At 52.4% G+C, this 16,068-nt stretch overlaps 1 protein-coding gene across 2 annotated transcripts in view; it reads left to right on the top strand.

Moving 5' to 3' along the window:
- The window catches only part of NDST1 (N-deacetylase and N-sulfotransferase 1), a 61,984-nt gene extending 49,397 nt beyond the window's left edge, over positions 1 to 12,587 (top strand). For both annotated transcript variants that reach the window (XM_034778204.1, XM_034778205.1), the window contains exons 9-15: positions 511 to 607; positions 1,023 to 1,146; positions 1,927 to 2,101; positions 2,561 to 2,731; positions 4,571 to 4,680; positions 7,218 to 7,320; positions 7,676 to 12,587. In XM_034778204.1, the coding sequence (XP_034634095.1) occupies positions 511 to 607; positions 1,023 to 1,146; positions 1,927 to 2,101; positions 2,561 to 2,731; positions 4,571 to 4,680; positions 7,218 to 7,320; positions 7,676 to 7,795 (900 nt within the window). In that variant the 3' untranslated portion in view covers positions 7,796 to 12,587. The remainder of the gene's footprint in view (positions 1 to 510; positions 608 to 1,022; positions 1,147 to 1,926; positions 2,102 to 2,560; positions 2,732 to 4,570; positions 4,681 to 7,217; positions 7,321 to 7,675) is intronic.
- Positions 12,588 to 16,068: the final 3,481 nt, after the last annotated feature.

Here is a 16,068-nt window from a genome sequence, read left to right as displayed (position 1 = left end):
ATGCCAGGATGGACAAGACACTGTTCTGCTCATGACCATATCCCTGTCCCAGGGCTCACAACATGGGTGCATAAAAGGGTCTGTGATAATAACACTCAGATTCTATGTATCCATGGAGCTCAAAGCTCTTTACAAAGGAGGGTAACCCCATTTTACGGCAGGGAAACTGAGGCATAGAGCAGGGAAGTCACTCGACCAAGGTCACCCAGCAGGCCAGTGGCAGAGATGGGAGTAGAGGCCAGAACTCCTGACTCCTAGTCCAATGCCCTATCTGCTGGACAACGCTTGCCTGCTTGTTAGCTGTAGGGGTTTCAGCTCCGTGCTGACCTTCCAGCTCCGTGCTGACCTTCCAGCAGCCTCTGACTCTCCCTCATTACAGCCTTGGCACCCATCATCAGTGAGAACAGGTAGTCTTCACTGTATTTATTAAAGGCATATGGGGCATCGAGGCCTCCCCTCCCAGACGCCCCCAGGTTGCACTTCCTCAATCCTCTCACTCCTGTGTTTCAGGATCCCTGTGAGGACAAGCGGCATAAGGACATTTGGTCCAAAGAAAAGACATGTGACCGGTTCCCAAAGCTTCTCATCATCGGACCTCAAAAAACAGGTACTCCAGTTCCCCTCCATCGAGCTGTGCAGCACAGAACCAGTGAAAGACAACGCAGCCGATACCAGCACGCGCATCGCCGTTTCAGCTGTGCTATCGCACCGGTTGTGTCATTTCTCTTTATTTGGGGGATTGTCTGGTTCTCCATCCGGTGCCTCCCTGCATTCTGCCTACCAGGGCAGATCTGAGCTGGTATTGTTCCTCTAGCTGGGTCCTAGAACCTCCATCTCTTCCTCGGAGGTCGGCAAACCCTACCTATGCCGGGCTGGAGTGGGAACCTGAACTGGATGCCCCGGACGGCCATGCATGGGGCAGCCTGTGGCAAAGAAGGGAGGGAACGTTGTCTGGTTCGCTAAGGCGCAGGGTGGTCACTGCTGCGCCCCCAACCTCGGCTCTGCTTCCTTTCCATTTAAAGGGACGACAGCCCTCTATCTGTTCCTGGGGATGCACCCGGACCTGAGCAGCAACTACCCCAGCTCGGAGAGTTTCGAGGAGATCCAGTTCTTCAACGGACACAATTATCACAAGGGCATTGACTGGTAGGCCTTCTTTCATGCTACCCCACGCCGGGGTCCCCGGGTGTACTGGGGGTGGGGGAAGCTGCAAGCTTCGTGAAGAGCTGTGCACGGGGTTTGCCATGTGACTCCGGCGCCTGGGACCAACATGTGAGGGCAGGAGTCCAGAATTCCCCTAGCAGACTGTCCGTTGCCACTAGACACCTAGTCAGTAAAGTGACTAGATGCTGAGCAAAGAAAGTGCCTGTAACAAACACGCCCAGTTATCCGCCTAGGCTGGGCCTGCTGCCGGCACGTACTCGAACCTCTGCCCCCTTCTGAATCGTGCAGTGGCCAGTGAGTGGTGGAAGAGGGCGTGCCCGGTGCCAACATACCATCACGGAGGGCAGTTAAACTGCATTTTATGGCCGGACCCTTTCCAGGGAGCCTTCGTTCCATTGTGCTAGGCTCCGAGCTGCACTTGGCCGGGGGGCTGATCTACACATGTACAGTAGAGCCCCGGGTCCTGGTCACAGCATACTTGTCCCCTGAACCAGTTCCATCAGTGTTCCGATCTGTAGTGTAGACAGGATCTTCCCCACATGCTGGAGCCAGAGCCCTAGACTGCTGGTGGTCAGACATGAGGTGGCTGTTCGGGGCAGCTGCGGGAGGTGATTGGTAGCGTGTGCTGGATCCTGACTATAGAACGCTTGATATACAATAGTTGGCCTCCATTGTCTCCAGGGCAGGGGGCCAGGTGTATTTCTCTGTCGCCCTCCCCGGGTGCCCTCTCTTCCCCCCCCTCATGCAGCGACCTCCCTGCAGGTACATGGAATTCTTCCCCATCCCCTCCAACACCACCTCCGACTTCTACTTCGAGAAGAGCGCCAATTACTTTGACTCGGAAACGGCCCCCAGGCGGGCGGCCGCGCTGCTCTCCAAGGCCAAGGTCATCACCATCCTCATCAACCCTGCAGACCGGGCCTACTCCTGGTACCAGGTGAGCTGCTCGGCTGTCGCCGCGGCTCCTTATGCTCCGGCTTGGGGTTGACTTGGGCCAGGATGCGGCACTGTGCGCTGAGCGAACAGAGAATCTGCTGTCCCGTGCTGGGTCAGGCACGCTCTGCATTGTCCTGCAGGTTGGCAGCCATGGCAGGGGTCCTGGCCTGCACCGGAGGAGATTGGCGTCCTCAGGCCAATGCCCGAGGAAGAGGTGATCCAATGCTGTGTTGAGTTAGGTGTGGGATGGCGTAAGCTGTTACCTACAGAACAGGGTGTATCCCACCGTTCTGTGCAAAGCAGCAAGCTAGACGCTGGTAGCCCAGTGACTGCACTGGCGCTCAGAAACCTCCCAGGAGCTCACACGCAGGCTTGGACTCAGATCCCGGTAATGCTGGCCACGCCACTGGGGTTTTGTTGTGCTGCCTGAGAAACTAAACCGGTTTGCTGCTGTTAACAGCACCAGCGAGCTCACGATGACCCAGTCGCTCTGAAATTCACTTTCCACGAGGTGATCACAGCTGGGCCTGAGGCGTCTCAGAAGCTCCGGACGCTACAGAGCCGCTGCCTGGTACCGGGCTGGTACGCCACCCACATTGAGCGCTGGCTGAACAGCTATCATGCCAACCAGGTAGGAAGGACAAAAACCGGGCGGTGTTCTTATTGCAAACAGCAGTGCGGAGATCACTCCTTCTGTGGGAGGAGAAAACAGCCATACGCCGCTTGGGCATAGAGTCCATTGTCAAAGCGCTACCGTGGGATTCATGGACCATGAATAACGTCCTCTCTCTACTCAGCCCTGGTTAGGGGAAGCTGTGGTCCGGAACTCAGCGTAACAGGATGTCTTTGGGACCTGTGACTGTTTATGGCCCAGAGCACAAATCCATCCTCTTCACCCAACTCCCAGTTTCCATGGTTGTTTCTCAGATCGTGGGGGTGGAGTTGGCAGGGAATTTATTAGTCTCGTCTCTTCTCTCATATCCATTGTGTTGGAGCAGGGGTGTGTGTTTGTGCAATGGGGGTGTGAGCGCATAAGTGTGCAGAGAGGTGTCAACCCATCAGAGACACATCTGGCTCCAGGAGCTCGGCCTTCAGTCCCACTTTTGAGCTCTGACAGTCGGAAAGGGATTAAAAGACTGGAATTATGTCACAGAAAATGGATTTCTGAAACTTGTCCAGAGCAGGAAGGAACCAGAGTCAGTGTGGTCATGGGAGGGTGATGACTATGTACCACTGGTGGACTATTATGCCAGGCTGCCAAGTGTGTACCGTATGCTATGCCAAACAAACTGCAGGGCTCCCTTTTAAAGAGCTTCTAACCAAAGGGCATAGAGAGTACACCACAATACAGAAGAAGTGCACAGCAGAATGTATGGTGTTGAAAGTTTTATGGGACTGTTTCATGTCCTTGAATGCCCTTCAGACACTTTCTGGCTGTGACTGCAGCATCAAAGTGCATGACAAAAATAACACAAGCTCTGTACTTCATAGCGCTCTCTGTGGCGGATTTATCCCTTGTGATCGGGCAGCTCTCGATGTAGTTACAGCACACTGGTCACCCTACCATCTCTGCACCGCGTACAAGAGTTAGTGGTTCTGGAAAGGACGTGTTGGCACACCACTGTACACTTGATGTGCCCGTGCAAACGGAGGATTTGTGCGTGCACACGGCTAGTTGGGCACCTAAATGACCATGTGTGCGCACATTTTATGCTCTTAACGTGGACACCTGCAGTTGTAAATGTGCAGGTCTGTGCGCACAAGTGTGAGAATTTGGGCCAGATTCTGGTTCGCCGTCGGTGGGGTTGTGGCCCTGATGTCTCTGTTCTTCAGAGAAAAGTGTCTGGCCTGCAAGTCACTGCGGTTGAAAGAGCTCATGCAGGTTTGTGCCTTGCCTTGTGCGCTAAAGGAGGAAAGCCATGAATTCCTCCTGCAGCAGGGAGCTCTGTAGGTGAGCACTCTTCATTGACTGTGCGTTGTCCAGTGCTGCTGACGGGGGTATTCTGGGAGTGGGACAGAGAGGGATCATCTGAGCGGTAGTTCGCTCCTAGCTCACTGAAGGCTCTGAATGGAGATTCAGCATCGCGCTTGGTGAACTGGTGTGACGTGTTTCACCTGCCGCATATTCAGCCACCGGCAGCTTCCGAGTGGCTTCCATGGCCAGGCCAGCACTGAGGAAAGTGGAGTCAGTCGCAGGGGAGAGAGGAAGGATTGTGTCTAGTGGTTAGGGTGGTAGTCTGGGGCTGGAGGAGCCTGGGTTGAATTCTCTGCTCTGCCACAGATGCCCCGTGTGACCTTGAGCAAATCACTTTGCCTCTCTGTGCTTCAGCTCCCCATCTGTAACGTGGGGGGGGAGAAGGGGGCAGAAATAGTCCTGTCCCACCTGTCAACGGATCCAATTTGAAGCCAGCATGGAGCTGGTACCAGACTAGACCCGCCCCCTCCCCCAGCTCTCTTTTTATTCTTGCAGATCCTTGTTCTGGATGGCAAGCTGCTCCGAACAGAACCAGCCAAAGTGATGGATACAGTCCAGAAGTTCCTTGGCGTGACGAACTTCATAGATTACCATAAAACCCTGGCGTGAGTTCTCCTCGTACCCTCCTCTTCCTCCTTCAGCCGGCGTGACCCTCCAGGCTGCGGCCTGTCATTCCAAGCATTGGGCTTTCTCGCCCTTTCCCCGTGGCAGGTTTCCCATCAAGGGGATGTTTTGGGAATGAGAGTGGAGCCGGATAAGCGCCACAGTAGAGGGGAAATCCTGGCCCCACTGACCTCAACAACAAAGCTTCCATTGATTTCAGTGGGGCAAGATTTTGCCCCAGGACTCAAAGCCATATTTGCTTGGGACCAGAACCAGCACCTGAGCCGCCTTCCATGGAGGCTTGGATGGCTTTTCTGAACACGGTTCCTGAGACACTAGTACTTGTGAGCGCCCTCCCTGCAGGCCAGAATCTTGCAGCAGAGGAAGGGAAGTCGGCTCCTTCCTTGCCAAGATGCTGGACGTCCGTTTGCGCTTCTTGTTTGTGACCTCGACAGAGGGTCTGTCATTCTCCGTTGGGCCAGTGCAGTATTTAGCACTGGAAATACAGCAATGCAATAGAAACCGCTGTTGGCAGAAGAACCATCTGTGACCATCCGGACCCATGCACAAGTTCTAGACCCAGAAACTGAGCAGTTCGCTGCCTGCACCAGGGCCAGAAATGGGGTAGGGAGGCGGTTTGGTGGATCACACTGAAGTTGCATCTGGCAACTTTCCTTGTACCAAAGGGAATGCTTGGTAGGGTTGGGTTGTTATTGTCTTTTCCCTCCTCTGCTGCTTAGAATCGATGGAATATTCCTCCCCAGCTTATGACCGCTTTTTTTTTTTAAATATAATTTTCTTAGGAGAGCTCTTCATTAAGAGTTTAAGAAATTAAAACACGCCATTACAAACATAAGGGTATGTCTTCACTACCCGCCGGATCGGCGGGTAGTGATCGATCTATCGGGGATCGATTTTATCACGTCTCATCTAGACGCAATAAATCGATCCCCGAACGCACTCCCCGTCGACTCTGGAACTTCACCAGGGTGAGAGGCGGAAGCGGAGTCGACGGGGGAGCCGCGGCCGTCGATCCTGCGCCGGGCGGTAAGTCGATCTAAGATGCGTCGACTTCTCTCTAAGTCGATTTAAGCTACGTCGCTATTCTCGTAGCTGAAGTTGCGTGTCTTAGGTCGACCCCGNCCCCCCCCCCCCCCCCAGTGTAGACCAGGCCTTTGTTATCATGGGCAATGCTCCTGTAAAAATCTATACTTAACCCCAGGCCTGGCTTGCTGTCTACACAAACTGCTGCGTCCCGTAAAGCGCTGTGAAACATTACAAACCAAAGTGCAGTGACAGTCTGCAAGAAGGATGAGGCTTCCCCTTGATTGCCAGAAGCTGAGAATGGGCGACAGGTGGATCACTTGATGATGACCCGTTCTGTTCATTCCCTCTGGGGCACCTGGAATTGGCCACTGTCAGAAGACAGGATACTGGGCTAGATGGACCATTGGTCTAACCCAGTATGGCCGTTCTTATGCCAGCATCTCACAGAATCCTAGAAATGTAGGGTTGGAAGGGATCTCGAGAGGTCATTTAGGTCAATCCCACACACATCTCTGACAGGTGTTTGTTCAACCTGTTCTTAGAAACCTCCAGTGATGGAGATTCCATACCCTCCCTTGGTAACCTATTCTAGTACTTAACTATCCTTATAGTTAGAAAGTTTTTTTTTTTTTTTTTTTTTTTTTTTAAATATCTAACCCAAATCTCCCTTGCTGCAAACTAAGCCGATTACTTCTCCGTGTCCACTGAAGATAGGACAAGAACAATCATTCAACGTCCTCTGTATAAACTACCTTTTACATATTTGGAGACATATTCATGTGCCCCCACAGCCTTCTCTTCTAAAGGCTAAACATGCCTAATTTTTTCAACCTTTCCTCCTAGGTCAGGTTTTCTAAAGCTCTTATCATTTTTGTTGCGCTCCTTTGGACGCTCTCCAGTTTGTCCATATCTTTCTTAAAGTATGGTGCCCAGAATGGGACGCTATATTCCAGTGGAGACCTCATCCGTGCTGAATAGAGCAGGACAATTCCCTTCCATGTCTTACATATGAAACTCCTATTAATACAGCCCTGAGCGGCATCTGCCTTTTTTGCCGCAGTATCACACAGTTGACTCATATTCAATTTGTGACCCACTGTAGCCCCCAGATCCTTTTCAGCAGCACTGCTGCCTAGCCAGTTATTCCCCATTTTGTAGCTGTGCATTTGATTTTTTTTTTTCCTTCCTAACTGTAGTACTTTACACTTGTCTTTATTGAATTTTATCTTGTTGATTTGAGACCAATTCTCCAATTTCTCATGGTCATTTTGAATTCTGATCCTGGGCTCCAAAGTGCTTGCAACCCCTCCCAGCTTGGTGTCATCTGCAGATTCTATAAGCATGCTCTGCACTCCATTATCCAAGTCATCAATGAATGCATTGATAGTACCAGACCCATGTCCTGGAGAGCTGTCCGTCTCTGAGGATCTTGGAACAAAGCCGTTTCATGGGCATGTTTCGATAAATGTTGCTCACTTCTCTCCTCTTGTAGGTTTGATCCAAAGAAAGGATTCTGGTGCCAACTGCTGGAGGGAGGGAAAACCAAGTGCTTGGGGAAAAGCAAAGGGAGGAAATACCCAGAGATGGATTCAGATGTAAGTATTGGAAACCTCGCATGATTGCCACTAAATGAGCCTTGCTTTTGCTATTTTTTGCTGCTACTGAGGACCACAGTTTCCCAGCAAGAGTAGAACATCTGTGTGTCTCAGCAGAACACTGGATGGGGGGAAGGGCGTGTATGTAAGAGTGCACTAGAAAACCGCATTTACATGCATGAGTCTGGTTTGATACTGAGCACGCAAGGGCGGGGTCGGTGGGTGGATAGTGAAAAGCTGGTCTGCTTCACATCCCAGAGCGCTGGAGCACTCTAATGCATTGACTGCAGCAAGTTCCTGGCACACGCTAATGATTACCATTAATGATGATCTCTGTCCTCTCTTACTGTTGCAGTCACGAGCCTTCCTGAGGGATTATTACCGGGACCACAATATAGAGTTGTCCAAGCTGCTGTACAAAATGGGTCAGACGCTGCCAACCTGGTTGCGGGAGGAACTCCAGAACGCTAGGTAGCTGCTGCTATCATCGCCTTACTGAGCAATAGTGACGCGAGCCCACAAAGAAGATCCCAAATCTAACACCAAGCCAAACAGATAGGAGCGGGAGGGAAAGGCCACCAGGGAAAAGCATTTCTGAGCAATATTCAGCCAAGGTCTTTGAGTGAGAACCCATGTGGCCATCAGTATGGTGTACGGGAGCCAACTGTCTCTTCTGAGGGCCCTTAAAGTTGTGTGACTGCCTGACTCTGCAAACCCAGTGCAAATTCCCCAAGAGCTGTTGTCTTCTGAGGTCCCTGTCAATGAGGTCACTTCCTGGGTTGTGATGTCATTTCCTGATGAGGGGGGATTCCCCAAAGATTCCCTGCTTCTCCATACCTGGATGGGGTTAACTTCTCCATGTCTAAGATAGTATTACAGCAACTCTGAGACTCTCCTCATCAGCTAATGGAGCTGAGCACCCTTCCAAGATGTGGACAACTCTTTGCAAAGCTGGCTTGGAGAACAGGAGCACGATGTGCTGTTTGAGGTCAGAGGCACAAAGGGGCCGGCCAGAAACACCGACCCAAGTCTGCAATCAAGTTTCAAACAAAGTGAAGTGAGACAGCATAAAGGAATGGGGTGTCCTGGGTTCCCACAAGACCTAGCGCTAAGCGCTGGAAGAGGTCTGTGGATTTTTTTAAAGAAGACTTTAAGACTTGCAATGTTTAGTTTGTCACCAATGAATTCTCCCCCTCCCCCCAGCCTTTTATTTTATTGTATTTTATTTTATTGAAGGGTGGGAGCTTGACAGATGACTATCTGTCTCATCTGGTAAGAGAACTGAACTGAGAACTGGTTCCAGAGTGGTTACAAAGGAAAAATGTGCCCCCTGCCCCCCTTCCCGCGTGGCAACGTTTTATATACGTGGTGTTTTCTGTGGTAAAAGACTGAGGTTGTCCAGTAGCCTGCTCACTGGAACGTGGTTTGATATACGAGCCACCAGCTCAGAAGGGGGCAGACGTTGGGCAGGGCTGACATTGGACTAACAGCGGCCGAAAGGATTCCGAGCACGTTGGACCTCTTGGATACTAAAAGTTAAAGTATTTTAATAATTTTGTTCTGTTTTTCTGGTGCCACAAGTTTGTACCTGAGATACTACGGTTTTATTTTGTCTCGTTCACTGTTACACGTGAAGGTGGGCAGCCGGTGCGGTTGGCTGGTCTATCTACTGACCAGTGATGAACAATTTTTTTTTCTAATGACGGGATAAGTACCTTGCTGCTCCATCTCTGACTCTCTCTCAGTTCTATTCACTGCCAGTGTTTCAGTATTGAGGTTTCCTGGGAGTTTCTGCCCCCAACTGTCCCGGCGTGGGTGGGGCCGGTAGCTAACCAAGAACGGTTGCCATTGGTTCCTGGGCGAAGGCCCTGGATCCCTAAGCAGGCTGGTGTATCGCTCACTTAGGAGTGGAGGTGGCCCAGGGTCAGGGAAGACCCAGCTGGAAGAACCCCAAAAGAGTTGATCCGACAGTGCTGTTGGCTGAATGAACTGCTTGCATGGTGGGCCAGGAGAGCCTGGGTGTAGTAGTTTGGGGAGGAGGAGTGAGATGGGGCGAGTTCTGTTATCTCGCTGCTCCAGAGAGGTTGGGAAAAGAGGACTGGGAAGCCTAGGCTGGGGAAGGTGCATCCAACAAGGAATGAAGAGAGGAGACAGTAGAAGAAGATGTGAATGCCAGTGTCTCATGGAGCAGGTTCCAAGGGCTTGCGCAGGGTTCTTGGACCCAGTACTCTTGAGAGCTAAGAATTGCCTAAGATTAATTCATCGGGTATCTCCCCAACTGGACGTCACTGTGTTAGCAACTGAGTACATTCACATTGAAGAGGGCCTAGCAAGGAGATTTGGTTGGAGGGGAAAAGCAAGGAGGGTTCCCCTATAGGCCCTCAGGCTTCCCCCATGCCAGTCCCTGAGTTCCATGTTGTCTTCCTCTCATGGTGCCATGCTGGAATGGTGGGGAGTGAGAGATCCACACAGATCTAGGCCCTGGGCCATGCTAATGGTCTTGCGTTGTCCTCTGCCACCAGCTAGGCTCTGATTCTGTGAGTCTGCCCTGTCCTGGGACAGCCCCTTTCTCTGGGGGTGCATTCCTAATGCTGTTTAAAACATCAGTGCCATGCGTCCCCTCTGGCACTTGCAGTAATGCGAAAGCTTCCTCCTCTCCTCAGACACTAAGCTCCCCTGAGAGAAGTCAGGGGCCTCCCTTTGCAGCCCCTGTTCAATGACGGTATTCTACATATGCGGTGTTGTTGCAGCCGTGTCAGTCCCAGGATATTAGAGAGACTAGGTGGGGGAGGCGATATCTTTTCTTGGACCAGCTTTTGCTGATGAGAGAGACCAGCTTTCGAGCTTACAAACGCCGCCCTTGTCTCGGTATTATACGTGGCCTTTTCCTTTGCACCGAGCCACCTTCCCATCGCCGTTAAGCAGCGTTGAGTACGTCCGCACTGGAGCGGAAGGTGTCGTTTCCGGCTCAGGCAGACCTTGAGCTATACCCACAAGTGGCAGGGTGGGCTGAGTCCGATCCCACCCAGGCCCCAGGCTGGCGAGCTCCTCCCACAGCTTCTCTTTGTAGTGTGCTAGGAGCGCTCACGTGGGTATGTCTGCTTGGGCTGAAAATGACACCCTTCAGCTCCAGTGCAGACGTACCCTTGGAACAACCAGAGTAGGAGCCATGGGCAGTCCAGGATCGGCCGTTCCCCTTTAGTTTTGGGGGGGAAGGTGTAGGTGAAATGCAGCGTGATTCTTATGCAACCTGTTGCAGTTTCCAGCCGCTGGAGCTGTGCTGCGGAGAAGCAGCATGTTCTGCTCCATTGCTTGTTGCAGTTACAGCAGAAGAGCCCAGGACATCTTCCCCTGCCCGCATGTGTCTTCTCTTCTGGCTTCTCCTTGCTGCAGTGGTGGGCGTTGAGTTGAGGCGAGCAGGCCGCTCTCTCTCATTGAGCGCGGTAAGAAGGAAGGAGTGAAGCCAGGCCCATACGCCAGCAGCCACTGAGGCCGGTTTCTCTCCCCATCCTGTGCGTGTGGATTAGGTACATACCGTGCTGCGGCTTGGGGAGCGTTGATCCCAAAGAACGGTCTGCAGGAGGTTTCGGGTTACCGTGACGACACCAACAGTGTCACTGCCATCTTGGATTTCCGCCTTCTCCGCTCAAACAGGCGTTTTAAGGTTAGAGCAGAGCTTCCGCGGTGGTCGTGGGGTGAGACGGGGACTCGCTGCTTGGGGGCATGAGTCCAAAACAGCAGGCTGGGCTGGTGCCTGGGGGGGCTTTGTGGGCCCCACCAGGTAGCGTATTTGAAATCACTAGTGCCATGGGTCGGTCTAAGCCCCTGCGTGTACTCACATGCTAATCTTTCTGTTATGAGTGCTGGAATCCCAGCCACGTGAGAGCTCCCTGCTCTAAGGGTCTCTCCTCCTCCTCGATGTGCGTGTGCAGTGCCCACCAATGCATAGTATCGCCCCCTTGGGCCGTGGGGTTTAACAAACGAGACCCTTTCCCGTTGCTTTCTCCCGAGATAACCGCTAGCTCCAGCAACTGGCCCTGTAGTGCTGATCCGCTGGCTCGTTGCTGCTCTGCCACATGTGGACAAACATCAGGTTATGCAGAGACAGAGACTGCCTGGCACCCCCCTTCCCCCCCACCTGCACCCTACAACTGCCCACACCTACCTAGTCTCTCTCCTTTAGTCACCGTTCTGCAAGCCCCCAACCCAGGCTTGTATAAAGAACAGCCTGCAGCTTCTGCCCCCGCTCGGATTCATTCCGCGACGCTGCAGTCTCGGGCTGGGAGCGACCACGGCAGCAAACTGTGACCTTCCCGGGTGGAAGGGAGCGGGGTAGGAGTGGGCCGGCTGGAAGGGGGAACCAGCAATGACAGCCCGATGAGCCCATGCTCCTCTTAGCACCTAGGCAGCCCCTTTCGCTGCCATCGGCTCTGCAGGAGCCAGGGGGGCACTGGACTCCCTGACCCCTTGGCAACTGGCAGCAGCAGGAAGGAAAAGGCAGCAAAAATATCAGTGCAAAAATATCTTGGCCTTTCAAGAGGGAGGGAGGCTCACTCCCATGGTGTCTTGTAAAGCCAGGATCCCACAATAGGGCCTCAGTTCCCCGCCTGCATGCCCAGGATCATGGTCCCTCGAGGGATGTTGTGAGGCTAGAATGGATGAACGTAAAGTGCTTTCTCCAGCCACTGATGCAAGTCTGTCCCGATTGCGTCTGGGTGTCTTAGGCTCAGCTTAGCTCGCGGGGACGTGTGTCTGAGCGCTCCTGCCCACCAGCAGCCAACGGGGCGGAGACGGGTACCCTAGGAACGAACCACCTCGCCGTGTGCGTATGGACAGAAGCAGCCATCGGAATGGTCCCCAAGTGCTGCCACGGCTTTGCCTGCACTTTACGAGAGGAGAATGGTACCTGCTCTGTCGATCACTAGCGCCGTCACTGGGCAGTGCTGGAGAGCGAGTGGGGAGAGAGATTCCCCATAGCTGGGCTTTTTTAAACCCTTCTTTTACCTTTTGTTATTGACAAAAGAGGGAGCCCCCCGGGGGTTCCCGTTTTTTATTTTTGCATGAAATTCTGTATAATTTCCCGGGGGTGGGGGGTGGGAGAAGTGGGTATTTCCTGGGGGAGGAGGGGATATTTCAGAGTTGTCTTTGCTCCTCCTTTCAATCTTGGTGAACCCAGCCGTTTTGGGTGGTATTCAAAGATTCTTTATCACTAATAATGTACGGTCCTGTTGAACTAACTGCTAATAAAATGGGGCTCTCTGTTCGTAGTCACTTGCCTTGCCTCCACGTCTGAACAATATCTCGGCAAGAAAACAGAATGTCAGGGTTAGAGAGATCGGCCTGCTCCCTAAGGGGGTTTACACACACACACGCCCGCCCGCCTTGTCAACGCACGTCACCGGGATAGTTCAACCCGCCCAGCCTGGCCACAGCTCTGTGGTATAACAGTATGGGAAGGAAAGTCAGCTATCCTGGGCTCAGGTCCCTGTATAGTGGTATAACTGTCCACATGACGGATGGGACAAGTATATCTATTGGTAAAAATCACCCCCTAACTCACATAGTTACACAGCTACCTAAACTGCACAGACCAGGCCTGAGGTACAGCCGTTCTCAGCTCACATAGACGCACCTGCGCTAGCTTGAGACGGGGTAGCAAGGGCAGCGGCTCAGCAAGCTACCCCAGTACGTACCCAAGGGGTCCAGGCAGGTACGTTCCTGATCAAGCTGCCCCCGCTCCGCTATTCTTGGTAGTGCGTTCGCTCGAGGAGAGCTGGGAATCGCACCTCCCTGTTCGACTGCAGACGTTCCCTTTTGGGAGTACAAGTGCTATTGGCTTTTAATGAGACTTGTTCTTGGACTTCCTTTCAGTGGGACTCGTGCTGCCTGGCACACTGGGCTTCTCCATGCACACATGTTGTACCCGACACACACTCGTTCACGCTCCTGTTGGTGCATCAGTACCCTCCACTTGCACTCAGCTCGGGAGCGTCCCTGTTCGTTCCATGCTGCTCTGGTACCAGCAGGGTAAGCAAAAAAGAACAGCACATTAGCTTTTGGGGGGCTTGGTTAATGATTTTCAATTCCCAGAGTCAATGACCGGGAAGTACATAACACTGAAACTCACTGAGGAGATTCAGCACTAGATTGAGTCCTGGTGGTTAAAGCCCAGTTTGCAGGCAAATGTCACAGCTGAGAAGAAAAGCGGTTAGATATACGTGCAGTTTACTCTTGGTTTTCAGGTGTTTTCTCTCTCTCTCCCCCTTGAAATAACCTGTTCTGTTACACAAAACTGAAGGCCACTGAAGCCCAGATCCGGTATTTCACAAGCCCTAATTTGAAGCACTCCGTTTGGTTTCTTGGTGCAGTGTTCCTGTCACAAGCCATGGTTTCAAGTAGTCAGACTCCTGGATCCCAGTTCTGGTATAAGTACAGGCCCCAATGCCTGATTATAGTCCTTTTGCATCCTATTGGTAAGGGCCTAATTGAATAAGTTTTAAATCACAAGGTTTCAGTGTTTTTGAAGCTGCGTTCAATGTTCTAAGCTCCCTGTCTGTGAATTGCCGATGCCCCTGGTTTCTGCACGCAGAGCATTGCACAACATGAAGCTGATGCAGCCACTTCTTGGACTAGCAATCACCCGTTTGTCTGAAAACGGTGCTGCCGGTCCATGCCAACAACCCTGGAGATGACTGTCACTGAAAGACTGGACATGTTTTTCTCTCGCCGTGCCTTTGACAGCACAGTGTATCAAACTTACGCAGATTAACTGCTCCCCAGCTAGTCTCTTCCCCTCTTCTCTGTGGCCGGCTCTCGTGGAGAAGAGAAACGGAGCAGAATGAGATCGTAAAACCCCAATAATTGGCAGGGAGACTCAGGCACAGAACCAGAAACGACCTCGACTTCAACTCCATTTAATTTTAACTAGGTTTCCAGTTAGCGGTGCCCCTTTTGAAATAAGCCCCAAGTAATAAACGAGGGGAGACCCGACCTTGCCTTCCAAACCTGACTGATCCAGCCCCCGAGTTCCTAGCCGGGGAAGCCTGGATTTCAACCGGTTGCAACGAGACGGGGGTGTACAGTAAATCTGCGTCCACAGGGATCCCAGTGGGCTGTTGCTAGGTTACTGCACATCCTGCTAGCTCAGTGTCATGGTGACAGCAGGGATAGACCTGGGATTCTGCTCCACAAGCGCGCGTCCCTGCTGCTCCACCCACAAGAGAATCGGGGGTAGTGAAATAGGGCTTCTGGCCTACCCAGCACCAGAGGGACATGCACAAGCCCCGGTATATTGCATCATCATGATAAACAATGGTGTCAATGGGGGCAGAGGGGAGCTCGCTCCAATGAACCACCTGCTCCGCTAGACACTGCCTGTCCTATTTCTACTGTGTTAGCGCCCACAGGCCCCGTGGACAATGCGAGGTGGTGTACCAACACCTAGTACTACCACCAAGAGCCTGTAGTATAACAGGATTTAAGAGATCCCTTTACAGTGATTGCATTACACTTGGGATTGTATTATTGGCACACTCTGACTTTGGGTTAAAGACACAGCAACTGATTCTTACCTGTCCTTGGGGGTGATTTCAGCCCAAGTGTCTCTGGACTAGTAAAACCAGATAAAGTCTCTTAATTCTTTTACTGGGTATGTTCCAGCCGGATGACTTCCTCTTGTGTATTTGCCCTTCTTCTTTTTTTATTGGTGCTGCTGAGATACCGTGGTTATCGGCATATCATTTTCACTAGTTTTCTGTTGCTCGAGTTGATTGCTGATTAACTCAAAGTTCTTCACACATTTGCATAGGCCAGTGAGGACCCTCTCCTGTGTACGTCTGCCCCAGGCTACAAACTTCTGCTCTTCCCCCTGGGGCTCAGATCAAATGTGGGGCGTGTCCATGCTAGTCTTTACAAACATGAGAGGTAAAGTCCAGAGAAGATAAGCTCGTTATTCAGGTGGAAGACAACCTGCTAGAAATCCAGGGCCTTTCTGGGTAGCCATGGCAGGCCAGCGAGGGAGAGCTATACAACAGCTGTGAACTAAGGTCTTCATTGAGACAAGAACCGCAATCATAGCGCCTAGCTGCAGGGCCTGCTGGCTGGGCACTCGGTTGTTGTCTTGCCATGTGCCACGGGGTCCAGGGCTTGGCGTGTGGTGACCCCAGGGGGTGAGATGTTCCTTCCCTGTATGGCAGGGATGCAAGGGGTGGTACTCCCAAGGGTCCTGTGAAATGTGAAGGGGGAGTGATCCCACACCAGTCTCTTCCCCTCACATGTAGTGATGGCGCTTGTTCACAAGGTGGCAGCATCCACCCAGCGCAAGGCTCCATCCCCGGGTAGTGCTTGAGGACCAGTGCCTGCTGTGCACAGCTAGGAGTCGGTTGTTTCTGTCTCTTCCTACAACTAGTTGGAGGGACGGGGACGATTCTGACTCTTCCTTTCTTGAACTGTTAGGGAGAACTTGCGGCTTCTCTTTCTCCACCCGTTGTTCGAGGCTGGCAGTGCAGATCTGACACTGCCCGACGCTACTCAGCCAATGCACCTCGAGCCCCCACTAGCCACTGCTGCATTTCCCCAGGCCTGGTTCTGCATCCCCAGAACTAATGCACCATCCCCTGCTGCTCTAGCCAAGGAACCCAGCACCTGACTTGTACCGTCCCAGTTGTGCTAGTCCTGAGTGCAGAGCTCCGGCCGGACAGGAGAACAGGCCCTGCTTGTGCTATGCAGGACATTGAATGAGATGATCAT

This window comes from Trachemys scripta, chromosome 8, assembly GCF_013100865.1.
Source record: "Trachemys scripta elegans isolate TJP31775 chromosome 8, CAS_Tse_1.0, whole genome shotgun sequence".
In the NCBI taxonomy this organism is placed as follows: Eukaryota; Metazoa; Chordata; order Testudines; family Emydidae; genus Trachemys; species Trachemys scripta.
Note: the sequence above shows the minus strand (reverse complement) of the source record. Positions and strands in the feature narration are given on the sequence as shown.